The sequence below is a fragment of the Pituophis catenifer genome, unplaced genomic scaffold (genome assembly GCF_029215685.1).
Source record: "Pituophis catenifer annectens isolate HBS135680 unplaced genomic scaffold, rPitCat1.0.hap2 SCAF_6, whole genome shotgun sequence".
NCBI lineage: Eukaryota > Metazoa > Chordata > Lepidosauria > Squamata > Colubridae > Pituophis > Pituophis catenifer.
This window is the reverse complement of record NW_027256886.1, coordinates 101338542-101366525: the sequence shown is the minus strand read 5'-3', so window position 1 is coordinate 101366525 and position 27984 is coordinate 101338542. Positions and strand designations below refer to the sequence as shown.

Here is a 27984-nt window from a genome sequence, read left to right as displayed (position 1 = left end):
ATCGCGCTGCCAATAACACATCTTCTGAAAACAAAAGGTGAAGTGAGACCAAAGCCCTCACGAGCCCTTGAATGGACTATGGACTGTCAGGCGGCATTCGAAAAGTTGAAATGGTTGTTTGCTGCTGAACCAGTCCTCAAACATCCGGACATGGAAGAGCCTTTTGTAGTACAGGCTGACGTGAGCGACATGGCAGTAGGAGCAGTACTTCTGCAGAAGAATGCAGAAGGGAAATTACAACCCTGTGCCTATACATCCCGCAAATTGTCAGAGACCGAAAGGAGATGGGCCATATGGCAGAAGGAAGCTTTTGCAGTGCAATGGCCATTGTTAACATGGAGACAATTTCTTGACGGAGTTAAGCAAACTTTTGAACTAAAAAACTTTTAACTTTTGAAGTTTGGACTGACCATAAAAACTCATGTAAGCTGTCACCAAAGCAAGCTCCCTGGGCTCAACACTTCAACCATTTTAATTTCACTTTACGCTACCTTCCTGGTGGAAAGAACTTCATGGCGGATGCACTTTCCAGATTGCCTCAATACCAAGGAGGAAGTGGTTTGGCCTATCATACCTATGACACAACTAGCAGCGCCAGTAATTACCAGAGCACAGACAAGGGCCGATCCAGCCCTCTCAGGCGATTTGCTTCAGAAACTACAAGAAGCTCTAAAGACTGACGAGTGGTTTCCAACCCACTCGAATGAACGTACACTCTGTGATGGACTAGCTTGGATTGGGGCCAAATTATATGTTCCTGCCAGTTTAAGAGTAATGGTGTTGCAGCACGCTCATGACGCCAAGGCAGCAGGACACTTTGGATTTGTTAAAACTCTACATCTCGTTAAAAGACAATTCTGGTGGCCTGCACTCAAAAAGGACATAGAGGCATATGTAGCTAGCTGTCCGGTGTGTGCCTCAGCTAAGAGACCTCCGGGGAAGCCACCTGGTTTACTTCAGAGTGTGGCAAGGCCAAATGCTCCTTGGAAAGAGATATCCATAGATTTTATTGTAGACCTGCCAGAGAGTGGGGAGTGCACAGTCATTTGGGCAGTAACGGATTTGTTTTCCAAACAAGTGCATTTCATCCCTTGTTCTAAAATCCCTTCAGCTAGTCTGTTTAGTTTGTGCTCATGAGTTTCTCCATGGTTCACCACAGGGTGTGAACCAGCTCTGCACCAGAAAGGCAAGAGGTGTCCTGTGTCATCATCCGGGCTTCTCTCACCACCAATGTCGCCTCACAGTTGGGTGTCACATCTGAGCAAGTCCAACACTGGCAGGGGCCCCACCATCTGCATGAAATCACCATCTGCTGGTGTGCGTGTGTGAGACGGGGACAGAACACACCACCACATTTCCCAACAAAGTGGTACCTATTTATCTACTAGTGTTGCCACATGCTTTCGAACTGCTAGGTGGGCAGAAGCTGAGGTAAGTGACGGGAGCTCACCCCGCCATGCAGTGGTAGAACTCGAACTGCCCAAACAGATTCATCATCTTTAAGCCACTGAGCCTCTTACTTGCTAAATACACCTTGGTTTAAACTGATAATACAATACTAATATCCTGTGGCAGGAGTGAAATGTAAAATTTGTTACTACCGGTTCTGTGGGCGTGGCTTGGTGGAGGGAGGGTAATGTGACTGGGTGGGCATGGCCAACTTTTTTTTTAACTTTTCAAAACATTTTTTCTACAACCTCTTCCGACGAAAAAATGCTTTTAAAAGTTAAAAAAAAAGCCTCTGATGATTGTGCGGCTCAGCTGGGATCATCAGAGAGGTATTTTTTAAAAAGCCTCTCTGACGATCCCAGCTGAGTTGCCTGATCGGCAGAGGCTTTTCAAAGCATTAGAAAAAATGATTTGAAAAGTAAAAAAAAAAAAAAGTTGGCCATGCCCACCCAGTTACATTGCCCCACCACCACCAAGCCACGCCCACGGGCAACTCAGCTGGGATCGTCAGAGCCATTTGAAAGCATTTTTTACAACCTCTTCACTGAAGAGATTGTAGAAAAAATGGTTTTAAAAGTTAAAAAAAAATTGGCCATGCCCACCCAGTCACATTATCCCCCCCACCAAGCCACACCCACAGAACCGGTAGTAACAAATTTTAGATTTCACCACTGGTGGGAGGTTGGTTGTGGGGTGTTGTTTTTGTGGGTGCGTGTTGTGTGTGGGTGAAGGAGAGCTATGGAGGAGGAGGGGGCTTAAAGCCAGGGAGGGAAAGGGAGGGAAAGGGGGATCAGCGGGTGAGGAGTGGGCAAAGCACCCAAGAAAGGCAGCAGAGGAGCTGCAAGAGAAGCAAATTCAAGCGGCCAAAGATTCGTGATTCTCCCGGAGCGTCTCTGGTGCTAAGCAGGGATGCAGAGGGTTCCACCTGGATGGGCCACCAGGGCAAGCATTGCAGAAAAGCCAGCTGGCCATCAGCAGGGGAGCCTTTTCCTGCCTCTTTTCCCCAAAGAAAAGTGGGACTCCCTGCATTTGCTCCCCCCTTCTCAAAATTCCAGCTCCTCCTTTCCCTTTGCTCTGCCCAACGGCTCAAAACCTCGCCCGCTAGGACAGCTCCAAGGCCTCTTGCTGCCCCCCGCTATTGTAGCCAGATCACTGCCTCGCCCTTCCCACAGGGGGCACTCTTCCACCTCATTAGCCAAAGGGGTCAGCCCCACCGAGGCCCTCTCTGCCGCCCCCGCCAAAGGACTACGCAGTGCCAGAGAGGCTCCGGTTCTAGCTCCCTTTGGACTTCAGCCACCCCATTTGCAGACGCAGCCAAGCAGAGCTGAAGAGCCAGAAGGAATCTGGGCATGTGCAGACGGTCTTTCCATGATGGCTATTTGTGAGGGCGTCACAAATATACTGCAGACGCTTTGTGGCAGCTGATCAGGGAGGAAAACAGCATTGGGGGAAAGATGGGAGGAAGGGAGGGAGAGAGAGAAATGAATAAATACCCAGAAGCAAAGACAGCTTATATGGAGTCCCTCCTAAAGAGTTTTTGGTAGGTCAGGCTAAGACTTTTCAGTTAAGCCACTTAAACCCAGCCAAGTAATCTACCTCAGCAACCAACGTAAAATCCCTAGGAGCATCCATCAGCCCTGGGAAGATTGAAGTCCTTGGCACAGTTGAAGAAAAAGGGATCTAGCGGGATGGGACAACTGGTTTGAGAAGATGGACAGATGGCAGAAAGAGCCTCCTGTGATGGTGGAGCTGAAAGGCCACCACAAAGAGCAGGTCTGCACATTCCCAGATTCCTTCTCGCTCTTCAGCTTGGCTGGCTGAGTCCGCAAACAGGGGGGTTGGAGTCCAACGAGCGAGGGGGGAACTGGAGCCTCTCCGGGGCTGCAGAGTCCTTTGGCTGCGAGGGCAGCAGAGGGAGCCTCTGTGGGGCTGAACCCTTGGGCTTGTGGGAAGGGCGACGCAGCATTCTAACTAAACTAGCAGGGTGTGGCAAGAGGCCTCGGAGCTGTCAGAGTTTGGGAACTGTGGGGGCAGAGTGAAAGGAAAGGAGGAGCTGGGATTTTGAGAAGGGTTGTGGGTAAGCGAAGGAGAGGGCCTACTTTTCTTTGGGGGGAAACAGCTTTCCCTGCTGGCTGGCTTTTCCGCAGCGAGCACTGGTCACCCATCCCTCAGCATCCCTGCTTAGCCCCTGAGACAGTTCAGGCAGCTGTACCTCCTTGCTCCCCTCTTGCCTTGCCAAACATACAGCTGTCACTCCAGCCCCTCGTCTGCCCAGCTCCCTTGCACCCGGAGGTAGCCGGAACCAGCCACGGCCAACAACACGCGACCCTGCCGGCCTTGCAATCATGGCCCCACACTGCCAAAAACCCTCGCCCCTCTTTGGAGAAGAGCCATTGGATGCAACCTTCACCTGCAGGTGCCCCTTCAACCTCTCACCCGTAGAGGATATGCCACACTCCGCCCCCACTCAATTGCCCCTTCCCACCCCCAAATTTTCTCAATTTTCCACAATTTGCAAGTAGGAAAATGTGCTTTCTCTTAATAATCTCATCAAACTGCAAGCAACTCCGTAAAAGGCCTAGAAAAAGATCTCTAAATAATGGAGGGAGAGGCGGGACTGCTGTGGAAAAGGGGGAGGGGCAGCTGGATCTCCCCGGATGACAATATTGGCAGGAGAGGACCAGGAGGCACCCAGCCCCTCTGGTTTGGGGAGACGGACAGGGACCCTCAGAGAGAGGGGGTCCCACAAGGACTGTTCCTGGCCTTCCAAGCGATGCGGGGCTGCTTCCTCTCCCTCCAGGCCCTCACAGCCTCCGGGCACTGAGGGATTGCCTGGATGGCATTGGCTGACCGACCAGGCAGGGCAATGGAGGACTCCGTGGGGAACATATGAGGGGTCGGGGTCTTCCTGCTCCTTTTTGACATTTCCCTGATACTATGAAACCAGGATCACACGATTCTGTGCTAACCGCGTTCTCCCAAATGACCACACCCGATGGTTTCATCTACTGCTGGTACTAAGAAGGAGCGGCGAGGGTCCCTGGTCAGTGAGGCAAGGCTATTCCTGAGCTCCCAAAGGAACTGGAGGTGGTGAAGGTCTGGAAGGGGAGGAACCGGGCCCACCTGAACCCAGAGAAAAGGCAAATTTTGGCCCACCTGGGTCTGGAGGGCTGTCTTAATGCATGGGCCTGATGGGCACTTGCCCGTGGGCCCCACGAGCATAGGGGCCCCATTCTAATCTGTACGTTAACCCTTCAATGCACCTTGCATCATATAAATACAGCAACATTTATGACATTTTACTGTGTTTTTTATTAATACTAACATGCAAATAAATGTTTGATGTTATTGATTTTATCAATAATTTAATTTTATCATTTACATTTTTATTCCTGTGAGTAGTTCTTGTAGGGGCCCCAGTACACCAGGGGCCCATAGTGCTCTTAAGTTGGCCCTGGGCCAGGGTTTATCGTTTATACTTGCTCGCAAGGCAGAGGAAACCTCCCTTTCTCCAGATGTTGCAGTCTACAGTTGGGGGAGACTATAGTCGGCTTAAGCCCTGGGGCAACTCGCTTCTCTCCTGCAGGTGCTTCCCCCCGCAGCTCCCAGGACAGGCTGCTCACCCTGCCTGCCTCCTGGACTCCCCTGCGGCTCTTCTCGGCTAGGGCGCCCGCAGCCTTTGGGTGACTGAGCCCCTACTCGGCCCAGGCGGGAAGCAGTGCAGAGCCGGCTGTGGCCTTGATTCCCCCAGCCTGGCTGGGAGGAAGGCCCTCCAGGCGCTCTGGCTCCTCTCTCGCTCACTGCACTCCAACCAGCCCTGAGGAGGGCATCTGCAGGGCCAAGGCAGTGGGAGGAGGGGGAAGCCTGTCTGCCGGGGGTGGCACTGCCTGACCTGGGCGTGGCACAAGGGAGCGGGACAGGACAGGGGCTTGAGTGACAGCTGTCTGTTTGGGCGAGGCAAGGGCGGAGCCAGGAGGTGCAGAAGGAAACTTTTGTGCTGGAGTGGGGAAAGGGAGGCAAGGAGTGCCTGGGGAGGGTGCAGGAATCAAAGCCAGCTGAGGGATTTTGTGCTGGAGTTTAATCCCACCTTCAAAATAAAAGCTATATGGGTGACCCGGGGCCAATCATCAGGGGACTGGGAGTTCTAGTCCTAGCTTAGGCAGGAAAGACAGCTGGGTGAGTTTGGGGTCATTATCCAGGAGGCTCTCAGTTCTAGTTCTGACTTAGAAGTCATTGCAGGTTGGGTGACTTTGGACCAATCACCAGGGGATACATTCTAGTCCCATTTTAAGCAAGAAAGCTGGCTGTGTTTCTTTGGAAACCTCCCCCACTCTCCCCCAAGGATACCCTGAGTTCGAGTACTGCCTTAGTACTTATTGACTGGGTGTGTGAAAATGCTCGCTATGAATCTTGGTCTGATCCATCAAAGCTTTTTTTATCTGCTTAAAATGGGATTCACAAAGAGATTCATTTGCAATCAGAAGCCATTCTGAAACCTCAAATTCATTGCTAATTAATCAGCAATCTTTGTGTTTGGAGAGCAGAATACCTTCCATGGATTCAGGTTCCTAGAAACCTAGATGTTCCCACCCTTAACCCCACCTTCTTACACCTGGATGAATATGCAGCATTTAACCCTCTTTCCAAAATCCAGACCTTTCGGTCAATGATGCGGCTGCCTTTAGACAGGATCCCTTCAACCTCCTCCTGGGGAGAGCCTCCAGGTCCCCTTTCTCTGGACATCTCCTCCAGCCCTTCCCAGACAAGACAAGCTTGGAAGAGGAGCAGAGAAAATGCTTTAGGTAGACATTGTAGAGTGCAAAAATTAAATGACCGGAATATTAATAATGTTGCCATTTTAATTCTCTGAATGAGAAAGGAACAAAATAAGGTGGGAATTTCTTAAAGGTACATACCTAAACAACAACCCCAAACTGAAATCCTAGACAGCTGTTGTGATCAACACTTTCTGTACAATGGATTTCATTCAGCACATCAAGAAGGAACCATATAATAGCAATGAATATTTGTCTCTCCAGGGGAGGATCTGGAGGCCCCCAACCAGCTGGTTTGATGGGAGGGACAATGGTCCCCATGGAGATAATCATACACCATGGCTGGAGCTTCCTTCCCACAGCCTCCATCTTACTTCTTTTCCTGCTCACTCTCTCACACAGAGATACTTATAGATGCTGTCAGTAGGAATAATTGCTCAAAGGATTACTTAAAAGACATTACGTTCATTGGTAGTTGCTGAATATTAAATTCCTGTAAATGACGTTCATAGAGTTCTGTTTAGCTAGATTTATTGGGATGAAAGAGAAGGAGTTACAGGAAGTACAGTTGTTCAACCATTTCCCATTCTGAAACAAGTAAATTTTCTTTGACTGCTACATACTATCTAAATGTAAAGAATATCTCCTTTCAAATAAAAGAAACTTTAACAATTCTTCCAATATCATAATGGTGTTATATCTCATGTTTTTACAATTGTTCTGGCTGTGAGCTGCTCCTTTGTGTTGAGGTCCGGCCTCAGAAGGATAATGTAGCACTTGGGGATGAAGATGCAGCCCAGCAGACCAGCACTGGAGGCCAGAATGGAGAAGACCTGCACAGCCACCATGGATTTCCCTTTGGTGCTCAGGTAGGTGGGCACAAAAGTCACCCAGACACTGCAGAAGACCAGCATGCTGAAGGTGATCAGCTTGGCTTCGTTGAAGGCCCCAGGCAGGTTCCTGGCCAGGAAAGCCACCGTGAAGCAGATGGCAGCCAGGAAGCCCATGTAGCTGAGGGTGACGTAGAACATGACAATGGCCCCTTCGTTGCATTGCAGGATGATCTCTCCAGGCTGGGAGTGGAGGTCAGAGTCAGGGAAGGGGGGAGAAACTCCCAGCCAAATGGAGCATATGATCATTTGGACAGCTGAACAAGAAAGGATGATGGAGTTGGCCAAACTCTTCCCCAACCATCTCTTCACTCGGTTTCCTGGTTTTGTGGCCAGGAAGGCCAGCACCACCGTGATGGTTTTGGCCAAGAGAGAAGAAACGGCAACTGAGAAGATGATGCTGAAGACCGTCTGTCGGAGAAGGCAGGTGGCTTTCCTTGGTTGACCAATGAAGAGGGAAGAAGACAAGAAGCAAAGCAGGAGGGAGACTAGGAGGATATAGGAGAGGTCCCGGTTGTTGGCTTTGACAATGGGAGTTTTTCGGTATTTCATGAAGATGATTAAAACAAGATCCGTGGTTAGGAAGAAGAGGAGGGCAAAAGAGACCAGGGTGATACCCAGATGTTCTTCAAAAGACAGGAAGGTTATGATTTTGGGGATACATTGGTCTCTGTCCTCATTTGGATATTGATCATCTGGACACTTGGTGCACTTTTCTGTATCTGAGAAAATCAAAAAGCAATATTTCTTTAACATTCTATCCTTTTATCTTACACACATTCTTAGGATAAAAACTGATACCAGCAGCATTTTCCAAGAAGTATTCCTAAACAAATTCACAGGGGGAAAAAAGAATATAATTAGTAAATATATAGATAAATGTATGAAATTGCTAAATTTTCAAAAAATTCAGATGTTCCTAGAAAACTAAACATGGAAGAACATATCCAAAGTAAGAAGTAGAAGAATGATTTTCCCTGGTGATGGTAAAGCTTGCTCAATCTGACTTACTTTCCTATCTCTTCCTAGCCTCTCCTTCAAGGTCTTTTCGTTAGTCTTCCTTTTAGGTAAGAAATGGGGCATTTTGAAAATAAACAAGAAGAGAATTGAGCTTCAATATGTCTTTCAACATGTACATTAATGAAAATGTTGTGGATAAATCCATTTTCACCAGACCTTCTTTTCTTCTGGTATCACCCACCTTCCTGAGTGGAGATGGTCCCCTCCGGACAAGGAACGCAGTCGTAGCAGCAAACTGGCTCTCCTTCTCGAGCCCTCTTGGCAAATCCAGGATGACAACTTTCCACACATTTGGACTGAGGCAGGGACTGAGCAGGAAAAATAGGAACACCAAAGCAAGTGCATTAGGATTCACCATCCATGGATAATGGGGGGAGAAATGGATATCAGATAAGCAGCCTCTGGTCGTAAGTAAATGCAAAATTTGAACATGAATGTTGTGCCCCAGCATATAATCTTTATATACTGTTGTTGCTTTCTAGCCCCATAATAATAATAATAATAATAATAATAATAATAATAATAATAATAATAATAATAATAATAATAATAATAATAATAATAATAATAATAATAATATTATTATATACCGCCCTTCTCCCGAAGGACTCGGGGCGGTGTACAGCCAAAATTAAAAACATAAATATACAATATCATAGTTAAAATTAATTAAAATCATTAAATAGTTTTGGCCAAATTTTAAAACCCAATATTAAAACCCAATTTAAAATCATTCAGTTGGACAGCCCAGCCTGTTGGAAAAGTAGGGTCTTGAGGGCACAGCGAAACACCCGGAGGTCAGAGATGTTATGAATATCTGGGGGCAATTCATTCCAAAGGGCAGGAGCTCCGACAGAGAAGGCTCTCCTCCTTGGTATCGCCAGCCGACATAACTTGGCCAACGGTACCCTGAGGAGTCCCTCTCTGTGGGAGTGGACTGGTCGGTGGGAGGCTATTGGTGGCAGAAGGCGGTCCCGTAAATATCCTGGTCCTATGCCATGGAGCGCTTTAAAGGTGGTGACCAACACCTTGAATCGGACCCTTTAAGACCACTGGGAGCCAGTGCAGCTCGCGCAGGAGAGGTGTTACATGGGCGTAATGAGGTGCGCCAACAACCACCCACGCGGCCGCATTCTGGACCAGTTGGAGCCTCCGAGTGCTCTTTAAGGGGAGCCCCATGTAGAGAGCATTACAATAGTCCAGATGGGAGGTGACGAGGGTGTGAGTGACCGTGCACAAGGCTTCCCGGTCCAGAAAGGGACGCAACTGGCGGATCAGGCAAACCTGATAAAAAGCCCCCCTGGCTACGGCCGTCATATGCTCTTCTAAAAACAGCCGTGAGTCCAGGAGGACACCCAGATTGCGAGCCCTCTCTGTGGGGGGCAAAGATTCACCCCCAATAGTCAGTGATAGCACCAGCTGACTATACCGGGACGCCGGAAGCCACAGCCACTCAGTCTTGGAAGGGTTGAGCTTGAGCCTATTTCTCCCCATCCAGACCCACACAGCCTCCAGGCAGCAGGACATCACATCAAGGGCATCATTGGGGTGGTTTGGGGTGGAGATGTACAGCTGGGTGTCATCAGCGTACTGATGGACTCTTACCCCAAAACCACAGATGATCTCACCCAGTGGCTCTCGACAACCTTTGCCACAAAGCGAAGGTTGGAGACTGGACGGTAATTTGCTAATACAGCCGGGTCCAGGGATGGCTTCTTGAGAAGGGGCCTCACCACCGCCTCTTTCAAGGCGGTGGTGCGGCCCCTTTCAAGGTGGTGGTGAGTAGCCGGTGAGTAGCCGGAGAGACAAATACCAAGTATCTTGTTTGAAGCTGACTGCACCCATTTACCCATCAGCCCGCATTCTCAAACCAAGTGCATGCTGGGAAGCCAGACTCCATTTCCTTAAGCATTTGGAGAAGGCAGAAGCACAAAGAAGAATCTATCTTAATCTGTGGCACATGGTCATCCATGTATCCACAGTATCACTGGTGAGATTTAAATTGCTTGTCTTTATTAATTGTTATGCTTAGCAGTAACTCAATACTATCTATCTTGTATTTGGTTCTCATGGTATGTATCCCTATTTTCCCCAGTTTCACCATATCCTGTACTTTCAATAAAGCATCCAGATTACACACACGGACTGTTTTATTGGAGGATAGGTGGGTTTAACTGCATGTCAAGCTGCACACGGGCTAACGTGTAGTGAGGACAGAACAAAGAAAATTTCAGGACGAAGAAGCAATCCTGAGGCTGTCAGCACCACAATCCCCAGCACTTGATGGCCTCTCTCCCAAGTTTTATAGAGATAATAACTGCAGAAGGGACTCAAAAGGGCTATCATCTATGTCACCCCAGATCCCAGGTTGCGTGAATCAGCTTACATATGCAACATTGTTCCATGGTATAGCAACTGAAGGACAGTCTCTTCATTACCACTGACGCTTCCCAAGCAGTCTATGAAACTATCCTTCCCCACATTCAATTCTCAGTGAAGATCATCCACTATGGTGACCGGGCTTATTACACTAGAAATGGCTTTGGAAAAGAGAGAAAAGGTGTCAATATTTCACCCACCTTTAGCCATGAAGGAGCATCTTGGTGGATGACAAGTCTCCCTCTTTCCAAACTCCCCGGGTGCTGATAAATGTGATCCAGCTTGGGGAGAACCCTCCAGGTCCTGATCTTCAGATCCGCTGCTACCTCTCCATTTTGGTCCAAGTACAAAATCAAGGTGGAAAGATTGCAAAACTCATTCTTTGCCAGAAAGGGATGAAACTAAAATGGAAAACCCAGAAATGTTAAAAACAGAAATTTTGGTTTTTTTATCTCATGTGGTCTTTTCATGTTTGAATCTTTCTTCTACTATTAACTGAGTTGTGAGTATTCTTAGTTGGGAGAACAAGAGTTACCACTCTCTTCAAAAGCAAAAAAACCCCAAAGATTTAGGAAAATTTGTCAATCATATATTAATAAAACAAAATTGACAAAATTTGTCACTTAAATAGAACATTGTAAGGCTATCACAACACAATTTCATTTTATTTCATTTTTATTTTCATTTTATTAAATTTGTATACCGCCCTACTCCCGAAGGATTCAGGGCGGTGAACAGGCACGAAATAAAACACATAGATACAAAAGTTAAAACATGATTAAAACCCAATTAAATAATTTTTGCCCGAGACAATTGAAAACTCCCAATAATTTAAAACGAATTAAAATTTGAGTTTAAAAATTTAAAAGAAGGGGGAAAAATTAGGCCAGGCCGGCCTGCTGGAATAGGAGTGTCTTCAAAGCACAAATTTACTTCAATAAATTGTATTGAATACTGGTAAAGATATTCCGGCCTAATATGGCTTTGAAAGCTGAAAATATTATTTAACAACTCCTTGAAAACAACTGTTTGATTACTAGTAAGAATGGATTTGTCTAAAAGTTTCCAGGCTAATCTTCTCCCAGATAAACAGATGGGAAACAAGATCAGAGGAACTAATTCTAATTTATTGTAAGGCTACACTAACTGAATCTTTCAAGCCTGAAAGCACAAATCTTCCACCAAGAATTTCTACAGCCTGAAGTTAGCGAGGATCCTTTCTGAGTTTCTTTCTCTGCTCCTTATGCAGCTGAAGGCTCTCCTCCCTCTTATCATTTCTAGTCAGCATTTCTCCCAAGGTCACTCCCACATACCATTATCCTTCGTTAATAGATTGTGTGAATGCTTTTGATATAACTTGATTTTATCAAAGTGTTAACAAACATCTTCATGAAATAATGATTAGCAACCTATCTTAAAAATTGTACTTGTATTGTAAAAATTGTAATTTTCAATATTCCACATAGAACTGGAGATATGAATAACAATTATTCCTTGATCATCTGTTCTTCAATATATTCATTAATACCAGCAGATAGAAGCGAAGAATCATGATTTTGTGAAACATGATTTATTCCAACTCTTGGACAAAGCTACTTAGATCACTTTTTAAAAATTCCCAGCTTCCAGAAAAAGTATCATTTCTCAATAGAGAGAGGTGCATAAATAAAATCCAGTAGAAAAGTAACTGATATTTAGCAATCTGGACTTGACAAGCTAAGGTATCTCACATAAATTTTTAAATTTTTGAAATTGTTTAATTTTCATCTGAATTTTAATGGGGTATTTAAACCATTGGGCCAAATTATTTAATCTATTTTAAATTGCTTTTAAATTTTGTATTTTGTGTTTTTACCTTTGGCTGTTCACCGCCCTGAGTCCTTTGGGAGAAGGGCGGTATATAAATTTAACAAACAAACAAACAAACAAACTGTCAAGTATTTGCAAGCCATTGGCACATATATCATACAGACACTAGTGGAGGCAGGAAGTGCCCCCACCCCTATGTGGAGAGGAGGGGCTTACACTGAGTATAAAACCCCCTCTAACCTTTCCACCATGCTCTCTCTTTTACGTTTGTTCTCCATGAGACATGATCTTTGATAGGGGTAGTCACACACGCTGTGTGCCCCCTACCCTAATGGATATTAAGACAGCCTTTGTATATAGTTAATATGTTTTGTTATATGAATAAATACATTTATCACATTTATTCATGCATCTGCCTTTGGACTCTTCTATGCTCCTGGGTGTTTTCTACGATCCCAATTTCCACAGAATGGTAGCAGAGGGAATGGTAGCAGAACTCCACTCCAGGAGCTGTTGAAAAGGCAAGATGCCCTCCAAAATAACCTGTGAGAGAAGCTCCCCTGTTGTGACCAGAGGCCTTCAACGGAGGAGAACTTCACAGCAGCCCCAGTCTGAATCAACGATGGAAAACATTGAAGGGGGTTTCCATCCTGCTACACCCTGGCAGCCAGAGGCCACCCAGATGCAGCAAGAGATCCCAGGGGCCGAGCCAAGCGATGCTGGAGAAGGCTTCTTCAGCACTGACGAAGAGGGGGCAGAAGGACCAGATGAAAGCCTGGACAGGCAAGTGGCTGAGATGTCAGAAGAGGAGTGCAGAGCAGCGCTCGCCTCCCTCCTGAAGACAAGGGCAGCAGCCAGAGAGAGGCCTGAGGAGGCAGCACCAGAGATGCCTGCCATCCCGGTAAGGACTCCCCTGCCTGATCTCTCCAAGATGGCGCCTGCCGCCAGAGAGACTGCCCCCCCACCCAGTTTCCCGCCAAACAAAATGGCCGCCAGGCCACTTCCAGAGGCAACTTCCTCCAAGATGGCTGCTCCCCTGGGGACTTTGCCAGAACCACAAGCCAGGCCATCCCCAGCTCCACAGCCCAGGCCTACAACGCCAGCCAGTCAGTTCAGCCTTCCAGCGGCCCAGAGGACCACTCCGAGCCCACAAGGCCCTTGCCAGGCCCCGCCTGCCATGGCAAACATCAAAGAGGCCATAGAGGCCCTGGTCGCTGCCCTGCAACTTATGGAGCAACCACCCACTGGCCCCCCCGAGGTCCCAGACCCAGCTGCCCACTCAAGGAGGGCCCCAAATCCAACCTCCCACCCCCGGAGGAACCCAGATGGACCTGCAGCCTCCCACCCCCCACTGCAGAGGCGCTCACCATTCACTGAATGCTCCAGGGAGGCCCAGGCTGAGGCCTCCGCACCTTTCTGGCCCTGCTGGGATGATCCGGAGCTGCAATCCTGCTCCTCTGATGGAGAAGAGGAGATCCAGAGACATTTCCAGGCCTACCCAGCCCATGGACCTCATCTGATGGGCCTCCAGTCTCCAGAAAGATCTCCAGGCCTTCTTCCCACTCCTCCAAGGCTTCCCCGCCACATCGATGATGTCCGGCCCTATTCTGAGGCTCCAGCCAGACCTGACTTCAGAGCTCAGAGAGGGAGATCGGAGCTCCAACAAGAAAAGGCTTTGGAGCATGCTCCATTTCCTGCACGTGCCCAGTTGCTTCAAACTACAGAAGGACTACAAAAAGGAGCCAGACCTAAGCAATCGATCCCAGGCTTAGGGATCCCAATGCCATTCACATCAGGATCTTTTCAGCCATTTGAACAACTCCCCATGCAGTTTAATGGCAATAATTTTGTAACTTTGCCAAATAATTTTGAAAAATTACATTTAAGTGGTCAGAATTTTAAAAAATGGTGTAAAGAGATTCAGATAATTCTCTTAAGAGAAAATACTCTGGACATGATCAAAAGACCACCCCCTTTACCTTGGAGCCCTGAAATTGAGTTCCTGCACAAAAGAGCTTACACAACCCTGTTAAGTTCTATAGACACAGCTCTGTATGCCAGTCTTTCAGATGGCCTCACAGCTCAGGAAGTTTGGACTGCCCTATATAATTTGTTCCATAGTGACAATATGGCTGCAACCAGCAGATTGTCAAGAATGTTCCACAACTACAAACTCAGACCTGGTGTCAAAATGGGGGAACATTTGGCAACGCTTAAAGCCATGAGGGATGAGCTTATACAGAGGGGGGAGCCTGTTTCTGAATCCACTTTAATTAGTGTGATGTTGAACTCCCTAGACAAATCCTGGAGTCCCTTTATTATTTCTCTAGAAGGGGTTTCTAGGGAACAAAGAAATATAGAATACTTTTCTGGCCGCTTTATTGAGGAAGATTTAAGACGCAGAGATGAGGAACAACAAGAAATGAAGGAGGCATATCACAGGCCTAGGCCTCAGAGGAGGCGCCAGGACACAAGTGAAAGGATTAATACCCTTCCCACCTGCTTTGACTGTGGCATACAAGGTCACTTTAAAAGGGAGTGCCCTCGCTCTAGGGCCAACACGGCTGGACTTAAGCACAGTAAAAATAAAAGAGGCCGTGGAAGAGGGGGAGGTGGTCATAAAGGATACCAATTCTGTAGTGTCACTAGTGACAATCACACCTCCCAGATAAAGGATGCTGAGGGGCTGTGGCTTCTTGATTCAGGTGCATCAACGCATATAGCCAACACAAACCAACAATTTAAGGTTTTACACCCACTCAAGTCCTCAGTAAAAGTTGCCACTGGGGACAAGGCAGAGGTAACTGGGGAAGGCGTGATCAATGTGCCTGGTATAGGAGATGTCACAGGGGCACTGTATGTTCCCTCAATCAAGAACAACCTTTTAAGCATCTTAAAATTGACTGAGGATAAAAATGTAAAACTGGTTTTTGAGAAGGGTGGAGGTTATGTTTTCGAAAATGGGGGTGTTGTTGGCGATATTGTAAAAATCAACAATTTGCCTTATTTTTCCCCAAAAGCACAGGTCAAAAGGCACAAGAAACCTAACAAGAGGGCTCAGGGAGCTAACACCCAGATAGAGCAGAAAGCTTCTGTGCCAGCCCCCAGGTTGTCGAAACTCAAGGACCCTGGACCTAAAACCAATGAAGCTTTTAAACCAGCTCCTAGGACATCCAAAGCCATTAAGGCTGAGCCCATTAAGGTCACAACTCCTCAGCCAACCCTGAGGAACTCTAAGGTGACCTTTAATCCAGTGCCTACTCTCATTACTGAACAGACCAAGGCTTGTAATGGTAAGATACATAAGGTTGACAAAGTATGCATGGGTAAACCTTTACATTTGGATTGTGCTCATATATTACACCGCAGGCTTGGCCATGCCAGCTTCCCGGTTATTAAGAAAATGCAAGATTTTTCTGATGGGCTTAAGATAAAGAATTGTAATACCTATTTGGAATGTGCCATCTGTAAGGCAGCAAAATCTAAAACTGCTGCTATACCTAAGGTCTCTTCCCGTCGTGCAAGGTACCCTTATCAGCTGGTACACATGGATTTGGTTGGTCCTTTTAGACCCTCCCTTGGTAGGGGGCGTTATTTTTTAACAGTAGTAGATGATTACTCTCGTTATGGCCATGTATTTATTTTAAAGGACAAAACTGAAGTCTTTACCAACTTCAAATATCTTTACAACCAGATCCAAACGCAACACAATGTGTGCATCGCTCAGGTGCAGAGTGATAGGGGGACTGAGTTTACATCCAAGATTTTTGAAAAGTGGATGAAGGAGAGAGGTATCCTCCATTTTAAATCATCCCCTCGAACTCCGTCCGAGAATGGTATTTCAGAAAGGAGAAATGGAGTGCTGCAGAATGTCATGAACTGCCTACTTGCAGATGCTGACATGAGCCAAGTTTTTTGGGCAGAAGCGGTCAAAATGGCTAATTATCTAGTCAACAGGACGTGGAGTAGTGCCATTAACCAAACCCCATACTTCCTGGTCCATGGAAGGAAACCTAGCCTCTCACACCTGAGAATTTTTGGTTCCTATGCCTGGGTCCATATTCCCAAGCACCTCAGAAGAAAGGGGGGCAAGGCATCAAGGAGGCTCAGATTTATAGGTTATGCAACCGGCAGCAAGGCCTCTAGGTTTGTAGACAAAAATAACCTTGTCATTGTCTCTAGATCAGCTTCCTTTGAGGAGGGGTCAAATTGGTCAAAAATTCATTCCAATGAACCCGGTTATTCCCCTATTAGAAGCGACACTGAACAAGCAGCACCACCTGAAGAGGATGAACCAACAAACTCCAAGCAACTGACCAGCGAAGATCCAGATGGTGATGAATCCCTACCTGACTCTGACGATTCAGACAAGGAATCCCTGGGTGACTTCACACCTCCTGCCTCACCTAAACGACCATATCTTCGCAGCGCCTGGGACAGAGGCCCGCCCCATTTTGATTGGAAAGATACTTCCGGCAGCTCCAATTCTGACACCGATGCTCCGGATGACAATGATGATGGTGAGTGGCAATTTCCCAGACGGTCAAAACGCTCCAATAAAGGGGTGCCACCCAAAAGGTTGGACATCGGCTGTGTTGCCTCAGTCAACAGCGTTACCATGGCCCCTAAGACGTACTCAGATGTCCTCCAGCTTCCCGAGGAAGAACAGCGCAGGTGGAGGGTGGCAATGGAGCGGGAAATGGACAGTCTCAAAAAATTGAAAGTCTTCATCCCCATGGAAGTCCCCAAAAAGAGGAAAGCAATTGGCACCCGTTGGGTCTACAAGGTCAAGCCAATGCCCAACAACAAACTCCTCTATAAGGCCCGGCTGGTAGCACAAGGCTACGCACAGCGCTACTTGCAGGACTTTGATGAAACATACTCCCCCACCGTGAGAGCGGAAAGTGTGAGGGCTGCTTTGGTCACCGCAGCAGCACATGGGGAACACATTTTTCAATTTGATGTGCAAACTGCTTATTTACACGCACATCTAAAACAAGAAATTTACGTCAGAGGTGCCCCCGGATTTCAACGGCAGGAAGGCCACACCTGGCTTCTGAAGAAAAGTTTGTATGGCCTCAAACAATCAGGCCGACTGTGGTACAAATGCCTGACTAAAACTCTCAAATCACTGGGTTTCCATCCATCTCCAGCTGATAAATGTACCTTCACAAGGGATACCAAAGGGGGGCTGGAGAAAGTCCTAGTGTATGTCGATGATCTTTCATATATAGGGCCTGACAAGGGGGGAAGTATTATATTTGCCAGGACCCTACAAAAAAAGTTCACTCTAAAGTCTTTAGGATATGTGGACAAGTACCTAGGCGTACAAATCATCACTACACCAAAAGGTTTTGCTCTCTCACAAAAGGAAAAGATAGAGGAACTCTTGGTGAAATGTAAAATGGAAGATAGCAAGCCAACGGCTATCCCAATGCAGACCGACTATTATGGATTGGCACACAAGGATAGCCCAGAGTTCCAAAATAATACTCTATTTAGGTCAGTGATTGGCTCATTACTATATATAAGTAACTGGAGCCGTCCAGATATTGCCCTGGCCGTAAACCTGCTATCTAGACAAGTGGAACATCCTACCCAGTTCCACTGGTTAGCCATTAAAAAGCTATTAAGGTATCTCAAGACCACAGCAGATTACGTGCTTCGCTTGGAACCTGAGAATAGAGACAAGGCCCAATTAAAATGCTTCGCAGATGCGGACTGGGCCGGAGATACCAAGACACGTAGGAGTACTTCGGGCTTCTTGGTACTATTAAATGAGGCACCCATCCATTGGCATGTGGGGCAACAGAAATTTGTTTTGTGCTCCACCGCTGAGGCCGAATATGCATGCTTATCAGAGGCAGGGAATGATCTGATATGGTTTGATGCCTTAATTTCTAGCATCTGGACACCACCGACTTTGCCCATCCAAATTATAGAAGACAACACCGGGGCCATAGGCATTGCCAAAGCCTATGCGGTGGGAAAAAGGTCCAGACATATCGATATCCGCTATCAAAATGTTAGGCAACTAGTAGGGATGGGGTTTATATCTTTATCACATTGTCAGACCAAATATCAAACAGCTGATATTTTCACAAAACCTCTACCAGCAGATAGGCACAAAGATCTGTGTAAAAAGTTATGTCTCACAGGGTAAAATCTGTTATGCATTGCATTTGTATGTTTGCATGCCATTGGCTCGCAAGGAGGGGAACTGTCAAGTATTTGCAAGCCATTGGCACATATATCATACAGACACTAGTGGAGGCAGGAAGTGCCCCCACCCCTATGTGGAGAGGAGGGGCTTACACTGAGTATAAAACCCCCTCTAACCTTTCCACCATGCTCTCTCTTTTACGTTTGTTCTCCATGAGACATGATCTTTGATAGGGGTAGTCACACACGCTGTGTGCCCCCTACCCTAATGGATATTAAGACAGCCTTTGTATATAGTTAATATGTTTTGTTATATGAATAAATACATTTATCACATTTATTCATGCATCTGCCTTTGGACTCTTCTATGCTCCTGGGTGTTTTCTACGATCCCAATTTCCACACAAACAAATAAATAAATAAATAAGAACAGATGGATGGCCACTCCAATGTGGATCTATCATTAAGGTTTCTATCAAATATGCATCTTTCCCTTCCCACTTGGTAAGTATCGATCCTTCTCCTCGTGGCTCCATAGAGCTCAAACCTCCCTCTCAAAGAAGGGCTTGGATCAGGGCCAACAGGCTGAGCTCCCTTTTAAGGGAAATCAATTTCCTCCATCATATTTCTCTGCTCTCTGTGTCAAATGCTGCACTAACATCTATAGAGCCAGAAAATCAGGGTTTACCCAACTGATATATTAGATATTTCAAGACCAAGCTGTTATCAAAATTAGATTATTAATTTACGCACTATTTATTACATGTCTTTGTATAACTTTTAACTAGCCCTAACCCTTAAATCTTCTTGTTGTACTGCAAGGAATGCACTTTTATTATACCCAATCTCATTAAGATTTCATTTGTATTTTTTTGATATTATCATATGTGTATACTGGTCACTGGTTATAGTAAATTGGTGGGAGTAGCTAATTTACTGCCTAGCCGTTTGAAATGCAAGTAGAGAAATAGGTACCACTTGGGTGGGCATAGTCATGGTGGCCACATGACCACAGAAATCTCCTCAGACAATGCTGGTTCCCTTGGCTGGGAAATTCTCTGGAAGGATAAGGGATAAACTTTGACAAGAAACTTTAGGAAAATAATCTGTTGGAAATTTACATTGAATTCTAATAATAATGATAAGAAATTAGTATTAAATTTGTTGTATACAAGGAAATGTATACACTATGTACACACGTCACCACAATGCACCCATAAGAATCTCAGGAAGTGAGTATCCTGGTTTTGGGAGATCACAACTCAAGGACCAGGTCCCCTTGCAGGCACCAAGGTTGGAGGAGAATTTGCATAAAATCTACATCAACTCAGGGAAGGACAGTGAAGCCAAGGAAGAGATCAAAGGAGCTGCTCTTAGCCTTGAGGAAAGACAACAAGCAGAAGATCAGGAGGAGTCTGGGAGCCCATTTTCCAACTGACACAATCTCTAGGTTGGAGAAGGGAGGATACAGCCCTCTTCCAGTAACTAAAAGATATTATGCAGAGGCATAATGACTGTTTACTATTAGTGAACAAGCATAAAAAGAAAAGACTTCAGTTACAAGGGGTGGGCAGGGGAGGAGAGAAGTTACTACCTGCCATGGCTGCAGCCTTGGAATCCCCAAAACTTTTTCGCCCTCCTTGTTTCTCCTCCTTGATCTGGAGGAATATGCAGCATTCAAGGCCTGGGACAGAGTGTTAAGGAAACTATACAAATAGGGGGAATTTGGGGTCCAGATCCTGTTCCTTTTCTTTTGGGTCTCCAGTGGGGCTTTTTGGGTGCATCTTCTGCGGCCTTTGACAGAAAAGACATGCTTTGAAAGAGAACAGCAGAAATAATGATCTTCAACTTGGGGTTCCAAAAATAAATAGGGTTCAAAGGGATAATATTTTTGCCTGTATTTCTCCTGAAAAACAAAGGTCCAAATGCTGTGGACATATTTGAGAAGTCTGTGCCTTGAAATTGTCAAATGACCCAAGACTGTAAAGATCCAGATTTTCCCTTAAATAGGTCCTGGCAAATGCATAAGTGTTAAATGAAAAGGAAGAATTCTGTCAAAAGGGGAAATATATTGTATGAAGTGAACAAAGATATTGACTTGTCTCCACTTAGAGAGGGCAACCCTGAGGGCTGCTGTATATCCAGTTGTTGAGAATTGTTGTGATATAACCACACAAATTCCATTCCTGACAAGCATAGGAGTAAAAATCCTCATGAAATTCTCTCCATTCTCTGTGTCTGAAGCAAAGAGGCCAATCAGGGTCCATCTGAAATGGAGGAGGAGCTGGACAATTGCTGGGTACTGGACTCCTTCTTTGGGGAGCATCTGGTGGAAAAAGGGGAATCGACTTTTATCACTCAGAGTCTCTGAAACAGGTTCAACACTGATCTGAAAAAGCAATGAAAACGCTGGGTAACATTTGGAGTCCGATCAAGAACTAGAGTTTAAGAAATACAATTTGGTTCTCATGAACATATCAGAATAATTTATTGTTGACTATTACTTGGTCTCTTGTGTGGATGTTTAGGTGGTTTAGGGGTGGAGAATTATGGTGGGTGGGAGTGTGATTGGGGATTGTTATGTGTGTTGGACCTGGTCTTTGGGTGTTAAGTGAATTTCGTTGTATGGGTATACTGTGTGTACACGTACAATGACAATAAAGTTATTTATTTATTTATTTATTTATTTATTTATTTATTTATTTATTTATTTATTTATTAAACCATAGCAAAATGCATAATGTAGAACACAGAACATTAATATGTCTGTATATAAAAGCAGAATGCAAGAATAAATTAAGTAAAAAAGAATCAGAATAAAGAATGTAAATCTTTTCTGTATCACCACTACATTTTTCCACAATCAGATCCACATATTTAGATCTCAACTGAACTGTTTGGCTCAAATAAGGGGCCATTTTATATGTATGTTTTCACTTCTGGCCATCCAGAAAATATGTGGTTTTAATATATCTATCCCAATAATTTGTTTGTGTAATGTACATTCCAAGATATTGATCTCTCTCTTTCTTAGACAGTTGACGTTTTAATAATGGATGTGTTCTCCAATTGTAAAAGAGAAAGGGAGAACACAGCTCTTAATATAATTTCTCAGTTGTACAATCCAACAGATCTTTAACTGAAAGTTTGCAGTTCAAACACAGACAATTTTGGGACTTGTCAAGACTCCGTGGCTTAATTGTACACTAATAATTTTATACCCTGATTTTAAACAATAGACACATCATATAAATTCCCAATTCAGCTCTGAGGGCAGCTCAATATAATGGTTTAGAGGTATTATATACTTTCATAAATGGAAAGACAGTTGGATGGCTATTATTTTTTTTTTAAGTTTAAGCAGTAAATTCACTTGTACCCTTTTTTGATGATGTGGGAAGCAATATCAAGTCTCAGTGAAAAATATCCTATGGTCAGGAAAGGTGTCCCTTGCTCTGTTGGCTCATCATCAAATAGGCACCTATGGCTATGATGTCTTGCAGAGATCATAACGAGAGAGCGAGGGGGGGAGGGAGAGGGAGAGGGAGGGAGGGAGGGAGAGAGAGAGACTATTGCCAATTTCAATCCAATTGGAAATGGCAGGTTATGTTTATATTTGGAATGAAATATGCCAATAAAATGCCCCACAACTGGGGATATTTTTTTAATAGTTGAATAGATGATAAAAAGTCCTCTCTAGGGACCTTATTGCTCTTCAGGCCTTTTATGATGAATTTGAATACTAACATAATAGAATACAAAAATAGTTGACATATTTGCTAATATGGTGGAAAGCAGCTCTTGAATTTCTTGGAGAAGATATGGTTGGATCCATTGCTCACCCACCATCACCCACCATTCACTTTACCAGATAGAGAAAAACCACACACAAACCTGTGGGACTTTGTAGGTGCCTAGTAACGTAGAAAGTTGGATGGAGATGTCTCTGTCAGCTCCATCAAGAACAACCAAAATGTTGTCCTTCTGTCCACAGCTGTAATTGGGAACATTGGCTTCTCCAGTGGAGAGCAGGTCCAGCAAGGCCTCTGAAGTGCCAAGTGTGCTCAAATAGTTGTCATGGATATTGTAGCCAAGTGTGAGATTGTGGAGAAGCTGGGGATTCTTATGGACCAGTTGAATGGCAAAAATAAAGCGCAGGGTTTTTGAAAAACCAAAAGAAAGCTTCCTGTAAAAAAAAAAATGACCATATTATTATCATCAACAGCAACAACAAATTCTTTCCTCTTTGTCTCCACAATCCTACTAAGGCTTCAGACAACATTGATCCAAAACAAAGGATCAGTTAGGTCAGTAGACAAATTATGAATCTATGGTTGTACATGGAGAGGAAAATATTCTGAACTTCCTTCACTTTTTTCAGCCCCATCTTTGCATTTTAATCCTTTCCACAAAATAAGGCAAAGAGAGAAGCCATGGAAATCAAAATCATTCAGAAAATTAGATAGGTCCTTTAATATTCACTTAATAATAGTAAATGAAATAAGAAGAAAAGGAGAGTGCTAGAATTGCAAATGGAGGGAATTTAACTCCATCACTCTGAATGACTTACGAATGAGACTGAGTAGGAGGCACACTGCTGAAAGGGAATATTATGTGCGATATTTCGGTAACAGTGGTGATCATAGTAATGAGATGGTCTCCTGGCCTGTAAAAGCTCCATGGCTGTTTTCCATCCTGGTGCTCCAAACTCAGCGGGCATTTCATTCTAAGACTTCCAGGGACCAGCTGGGACACCAGCAGCATCAGAAGTAGAAGGAGTTCCATACTCCTTGGGGCTGAATCGATTCCCTTTCCAATTCTTAAGAAAAACAATAAGATGAGTTAGAAGAATTCAAACCATTCTCACAAGATGGAAGTGGCTTTACCTGGAAACCATCCAAGCTTTACCTGGAAAAGAAAGAAAACAACATTCAAGAGCACAGCTTCTGCCTGTCTGAAAACTTCTGCCACACAGAATGTGAGCTAAGATATTTATCCTTTTCTGATGAAGGATCTCTTCCATGTTGCTTCAGTCTGATGTTTACATAGAAGGTAGTCACTGGAGAAGGAGCAGGAGAACTCTCGAAGACTGAGATGGTGATTATTACAAGGAGAGGCATCTTTTCCACTGGGTAACCTGAACTTCTTTGCGGATCCTAGTGAGGAATGTTAGCTGGGGGAATAAAACACGTATCAGTAAAAAAACAAAACACAGAAACCACCCTGTGGCCCTGTTCTGTAGGGACTGACTGTTCCTGTCAGGACATGTCCAGAAAGTGATGTTGGAGGAAGATAGTTCAATAACAAGGGAATTGACTTCTCCTGTCCTTCAACATGGTCTCCAGAGTCTGCTGAAGAAGTTCACCCAGAGCTATGGAGTTTAGTAACATTCCAGGTTGATGTCACTTAACTCTAGTTTTGCCTGTGTTTGAACTCCAAGGAAGTATCAAATCCTACCTAATGGTAAGTGTTGGCCTTGTTTGAGAATTTCTCATATTAGATCTACATACATGAATCATACATTGGAGCTAATTTTAAAAATTGTTTGTGTCTGAAATGAAATTACATTTCCCATTGTTTCTAGCAATATACATTTTTGGATGAGAGATGACTAAGAGGCAGGAAAGTGACAACCTATGAACGATACAATTGAGTAAACAGTGAGAAAGTTATAGAGTGGATGGACATTTTTTTCTATGCCAATCTATCTGTTATCCTTCCATGTTCATGTAAGACACTCAACTCCTTTCCATTTTGAAGTTCATTATTTTATTAAATAAATGGTGAAATCTGAAGGTAAGATCATGGAGGTGCCAAAGTGTGGTGAATGATGTGAGCTTGCTTGTTTTGCCACATCCACCTAGAAAATTGTTTGGAAGAACTGGTGGCCCTTCCTCTACTTGTATGGATGTACTTGGTGGGGTGGGACCTCTGTGACATTCGCATCTCTGAGGCTTTTTGTGAACCTCCCAAAAAGACCTCCAAGTGTTTTGAAGGAGCAATTGAGTTCCTGGTTTACCTGGGCTGGTTGTTCAGAGGTTTTGTTTCTTATTGGAAGGGGGACATTGATATGTACACCTTGACCTAGAAGGAAGAACGGGGGGGGGGACTGAGTGAAGGGAGTGAAGGGAGGAAAGAACCCCAAACTGAAATCCCAGATAGCTGTTCTGCTGAACACTTTCTGCAAAGGAGGTTTTATCAGTAAATCAAGAAAGAATTATATAAGATATATAATAAAGCAGGGAGAAGAGATGGAGAATCCAGGGGGATCCATGGAAGGGGAAAACAGTTGAGACTCTGCAGGACAGAGAGCAGTTGATCCCTCAGATCACCACTCAGAATGGGGGATCTCAGCATGCAGAGCATCTGGGATCTTTCTGGATCTGGTGGCCTCCAGTCTTGGCTCCAGGTGTGAAGCCAGAAGCCAGACCACAACTGCATCATTAGCCACTTTAACCCCCCCCCCCAATCCATACATGAACAAACTGACACCCACCATGAAGATGTGGCACGACCACAAACGCAAAGCCAAACAACAGCAACGCAGCTCACCAGCTCAAATCCCCCTGCAACTCAGACTAACCCGAGCACAACCAAGCCCCCACCTAAAGAGAACACACTCCCATCCAATCAGAGCACAGCCAAGCCCCCATCCAATCAGAGCACAGCCAAGCCTCCACCCAATCAGAACACAGCCAAGCTCCCACCCAATCAGTTCACACCCCCACTGGCAGTTAAAAGAAAGAAACAGCTGCGATCACACATTGCTCCTAGAAGCACGAAGCTGAAAACACCAGCCTGAAGATGACGAATGAGACTTCGTCGAAATGTCACCAAGACACTTCCAATTTTACGCGGGAGAAAACCCGAATAACCAAAGACCTAGATATATATATATGAATCCATCAACCGACATTGATGAACGAAGAAGGATGTCAAACGTTCTATCTTGCACGACAATGTGACGGTTGGTAAGTGTTTGAATTAATTTGGTTCTTTATTTTTCTATTTTAAAGGTATTATGTTATTACTGTTGTTGTAATTTAATTCTTAGATGAATTCCAGGGACAGGGCAGAAATTCACGGGTGGCCGCAGTCAGCGGACAACCTGGAGGCTGCAAAAAGTGAGTGGACATAGGACTTGTCCCAAAGAAGAGAGGTCCCAGTTGAAGGGAGAGAATTTGGGTTCTCATGAGTTACCTGGTACCTTTCGTTGTTTTGCGTTTTCTGCTTTGGGGTTTTGGGTGGGGGTGGTTGGACTATGGAAACTAACAGGAAAGAAAACTGGGAGCCTTTAATATTAATTTGGTTGCTTAGTTTTATTCATTGTTTTGTTTCTTGTTTTCTATTTCATTATTATTAAAATATTCAATCTGTGCTTCTTTTGCCCAAGGACAAACAGTGGCCACGGCTGAGATGCCAACCATCACATTGTTGACCAGGGCTGAAGGTCTGGCATCGTCTTTCATCAATGATGGTGATTTGGGAATTGATGGATTCCGGTATGGAGGTTCCACAGTGATGGAGGCCGCCTCCTCATCTTCAGCTGGTGTGTTGTGGCCCCGCCCTCTGAGCCTATCCCATCGGAGGAAGAAAGCGCCGAGCATGAGGAAGAGGAGTCAGCCAGGCCTCCCTCTCCAGGCCCCTCCCCTCTGGCACTGTCTCAGGAGCTGGCCGAGGGAGAGGAGATTAGCTGGGAAACAGGTGTCTCGGATGAGAGTGAAGGAGAGACGTCATTCCTGGACGCACGCCAACGAAGGCGTGCTAAACGATTGCAGCAGCTCAGGAGGCGTGCTAGGGATTAGAACTGAGTCACTGGACCACACCCCAGAGACTATATAATAGAGGGTGGTGGCCAGTGATCCCTGTGACGAACAAAAATAAACCTTGGATAGTCACTAGAGCATCGTCCGAAACTGCTGAGAGGAATATTATTTCTGTCAGACTCTTGTACGCTGAGTATATTATCTTTCTGTTTCTGTGGCAATAAAAGCACTTGGCAGACTGTGTGTATATCGGTTTGGTTTCCGTCACCACCAGACGGTCTTTCGGGACCGCCAGCCTCGTCGCCCATAAAGAGCTGTCTCTACAGCTCAGAGACGGCTCGAAAAACTCCGTCTCCTTGAGGAGACATGAGATAGAGCCGGCGAGAACAGGTAGAGCCCTCTGTGAACTCCCCAGAGTTTTTTTTTACTCTTGGGGAGGAAGCAGAATGTGGCTCCCTATTCAGCTCGTCGCTGCTCCGGGCATCGGGGGAACTCTGCTTTTTGCAGAGCCAGGCGATGGGACCAATCCAATCAACGAAATCTAACAGATTGTCTGAACAAACAGGATGAAACCCGGATTTGGGACCCTAAATCGCAAGTATTTCTAACAATCCTATGAATGATTTTAAAAGCAAAGAAAGAAAGTTTAAAATGGCGACTGGCTGAGGCTTGAGAAGAAGAAAGCTGAAAGCGAAAGTCCTTCCGTTTGAATAGTTTAATTCGTTACAAAGTATCTGAAATAATAGCGCTGGCTAGAATTGAAGAGAAAAATTTCTATTTCATGTTTCTTCCTTCTTAGAGACTTGATATTGATATCGTTTGGAGAAAAGTCTTTTTTTAAAAAAAGAGTTTGTGTGGCAGGATGGCGTTAAAACTGACAAAGCCAGACAACCAAGCTGCGGGGGGGGGGGGTTCCCCATTTACAAATCATATGAGCAAATTTTGAGCTTGCAGATTCAGAAGAATGGCTCTAAAGACCTAAAGGAATTTGTTTTGGAGGAGATGGCAAGACATGATGAGATTGTGAACCAGAATCTTGAAAAATTCAGGCAGGAAATTAAAGAGTTGGTACAACGAAAGTATGATAATCTGAAACAACAGATTGTAACAGCTTTGAAAAGCTTTTCAGAAATAGTTATAAAGATGGATAAAGATACCAACTTAGAATTAGAGTCTAAAATGAAGGAAGCTGATTATAAGATTTATAATCTGGACAATAAAATACAAAGAATTGAAAATGATTTGATAAATATTCAAGAAAATAGCTCAGAAGTAAAGCCTAAAATAAAGGAAGCTGACCACAAGACTTACAAAGCAGATAATATAAAACAAAGGATTGAAGAAGAAGTCACAATGATGCAATATAGGTCCATGGAATTTGCTGTCAGAATGAGGGGAATACAGGAAAATAACAGAGATGACTTGAGAAAGATGTCTGCTGAAGTTCTGGCTGTGATTTTAAAGGTTAGTCCTGAAGAGGTATCCTGTAAGATTGATAAGGCCTACAGAGTAAATTCTTGGGTTGCAAAGCAAAGGCAGTTGCCTAGAGATGTGATGATTTACTTTACTGATAAAGGAATAAGAAATGATATTGTGCAAAAGTCTTTTAACTCCACTCTAGAAATGAATGGAAGGAAGATTTGGATATATAAAGAGCTGCCGTCCAAGATGTTAAAAGATAGAAAGGAATTTGGATTTTTGGTGACTGAGCTAAAGAAACAAAACATCCCATTT

At 44.9% G+C, this 27984-nt stretch overlaps 1 protein-coding gene across 1 annotated transcript; it reads right to left on the bottom strand.

Annotated features, from left to right (window-relative positions):
- Positions 1 to 57: 57 nt before the first annotated feature.
- Positions 58 to 23269, bottom strand: LOC139318733 (vomeronasal type-2 receptor 26-like). Its single transcript, XM_070946312.1, has 5 exons — positions 23055 to 23269; positions 22379 to 22670; positions 8316 to 8442; positions 6950 to 7836; positions 58 to 210 (listed from the first exon to the last, which is right to left on the bottom strand). The coding sequence occupies exons 1-5, from the start codon at positions 23267 to 23269 to the stop codon at positions 58 to 60; spliced, it is 1674 nt and encodes a 557-aa protein (XP_070802413.1).
- Positions 23270 to 27984: the final 4715 nt, after the last annotated feature.